Source organism: Rhea americana, unplaced genomic scaffold (assembly GCF_003343005.1).
Source record: "Rhea americana isolate MKP2758 unplaced genomic scaffold, rheAme1 scaffold_844, whole genome shotgun sequence".
Taxonomy (NCBI): Eukaryota; Metazoa; Chordata; class Aves; order Rheiformes; family Rheidae; genus Rhea; species Rhea americana.
Window position 1 is genome coordinate 2,819 of NW_028187028.1, and position 1,112 is coordinate 3,930.

Below are 1,112 nucleotides of genomic sequence, written 5' to 3' on the forward strand. Positions count from 1 at the left end.
TACTCTGACCTTGCTGGGGGAGGGGCCCGAGACGGGGGTCCTGGGGGGCTGCGGGCCCCGGGAGCCGCCGTCCCGCGGCGCGGCTGCAGCCGGAGCCCGGACCGGGGGCCCGGAGCCGCCGTGCTGCTCCCCGCCGCTGGGGCCGCCGGCGGCACCCAGGAGCCCGCGCGCATCCCCGGCAGCTGCATCCCGGCCGGCGGGAGGAGCCGGGAGCCGCCGCCGCGGGAACCAGCTGGAAAAGTTGCGCTGGCAGCGGCGGGAGGGCAGAAAAAAAAAGAAGTGGTTGAATTAAGCTGGAAATACAGAATTTAGCGTTGCTCTGGGAGCGTCCGGTGCGTCGTCGCGCAGCCGGCGGCGGCCGCGCGCCGGTGTTGCCTCCTGCCGCCCCCTCAGCGGGCCCGGTGGGGCCCGTGGCCCGTTTCCTGTCCGTGTGGCGCCATCCGAGGGGCTCCGYGGCCTTCGCGCTCCCGTCGGCGCCAAGAGCGCGGCGGCTGCGAGCGGGGAAGGGGCCGCATCCCCCCCGGCCCGGCATCTGGGCTGGCACTACCGGCACGGGGGTACGTCGCCGCCGCCTCTGTAGCTTGGCCCGCCACCACCCCCCAGCGCTTTCTCTCCCCAGATAGCGGCAAAAATCGGGGGCGATGCAGCCACCACTGTGAACAACAACACTCCGGACTTCGGGTTCGGGGGGCAGAAGCGGCAGCTGGAAGATGGAGGTGCAGTGGGGGGAGGCCAGGGTGGGGGCTGCCGTGGGGGGCCCGGGCTTTCCCCCCGCGCCCACTGGGGCCAGGCTCTGCGCTCTCCGGGCCGTGTTCCTCTAGGAGGGCTGTGTCCCCCCTTCTTGGGGGTGGCAGTGTCCCCCTGGGCTGATTGCGTTCGCCCCCCGTGGGGCCAGGCTGTGTCTTTCTGGGGCAGTTGTGCCCCATGTAGTGGCTCTGTCCCTCCTTGGGGGTGGCCGTGTCCCCCTGCAGCTGGGCCGTGTCCCCCCCAGGGGCCAGGCTGTGTCCCCTATGGGGCAGCCCTTGGGGGTAGCTGTGTTCCCCTGCAGCTGGTCCCTGCCCCCCTGCCTGGCGGCAACCGTATTCCCAGGGCCTTGTCTCCCCGGGGGGGGG

At 72.8% G+C, this 1,112-nt stretch overlaps 1 protein-coding gene across 1 annotated transcript in view; it reads left to right on the forward strand.

The window, feature by feature from the left end:
* The window catches only part of LOC146585187 (far upstream element-binding protein 2-like), an 11,321-nt gene that overhangs the window by 1,025 nt on the left and 9,184 nt on the right, over positions 1-1,112 (forward strand). The window contains exon 3 of the mRNA XM_085323391.1: positions 581-737. Within this exon, the coding sequence (XP_085179517.1) occupies positions 581-737 (157 nt within the window). The remainder of the gene's footprint in view (positions 1-580; positions 738-1,112) is intronic.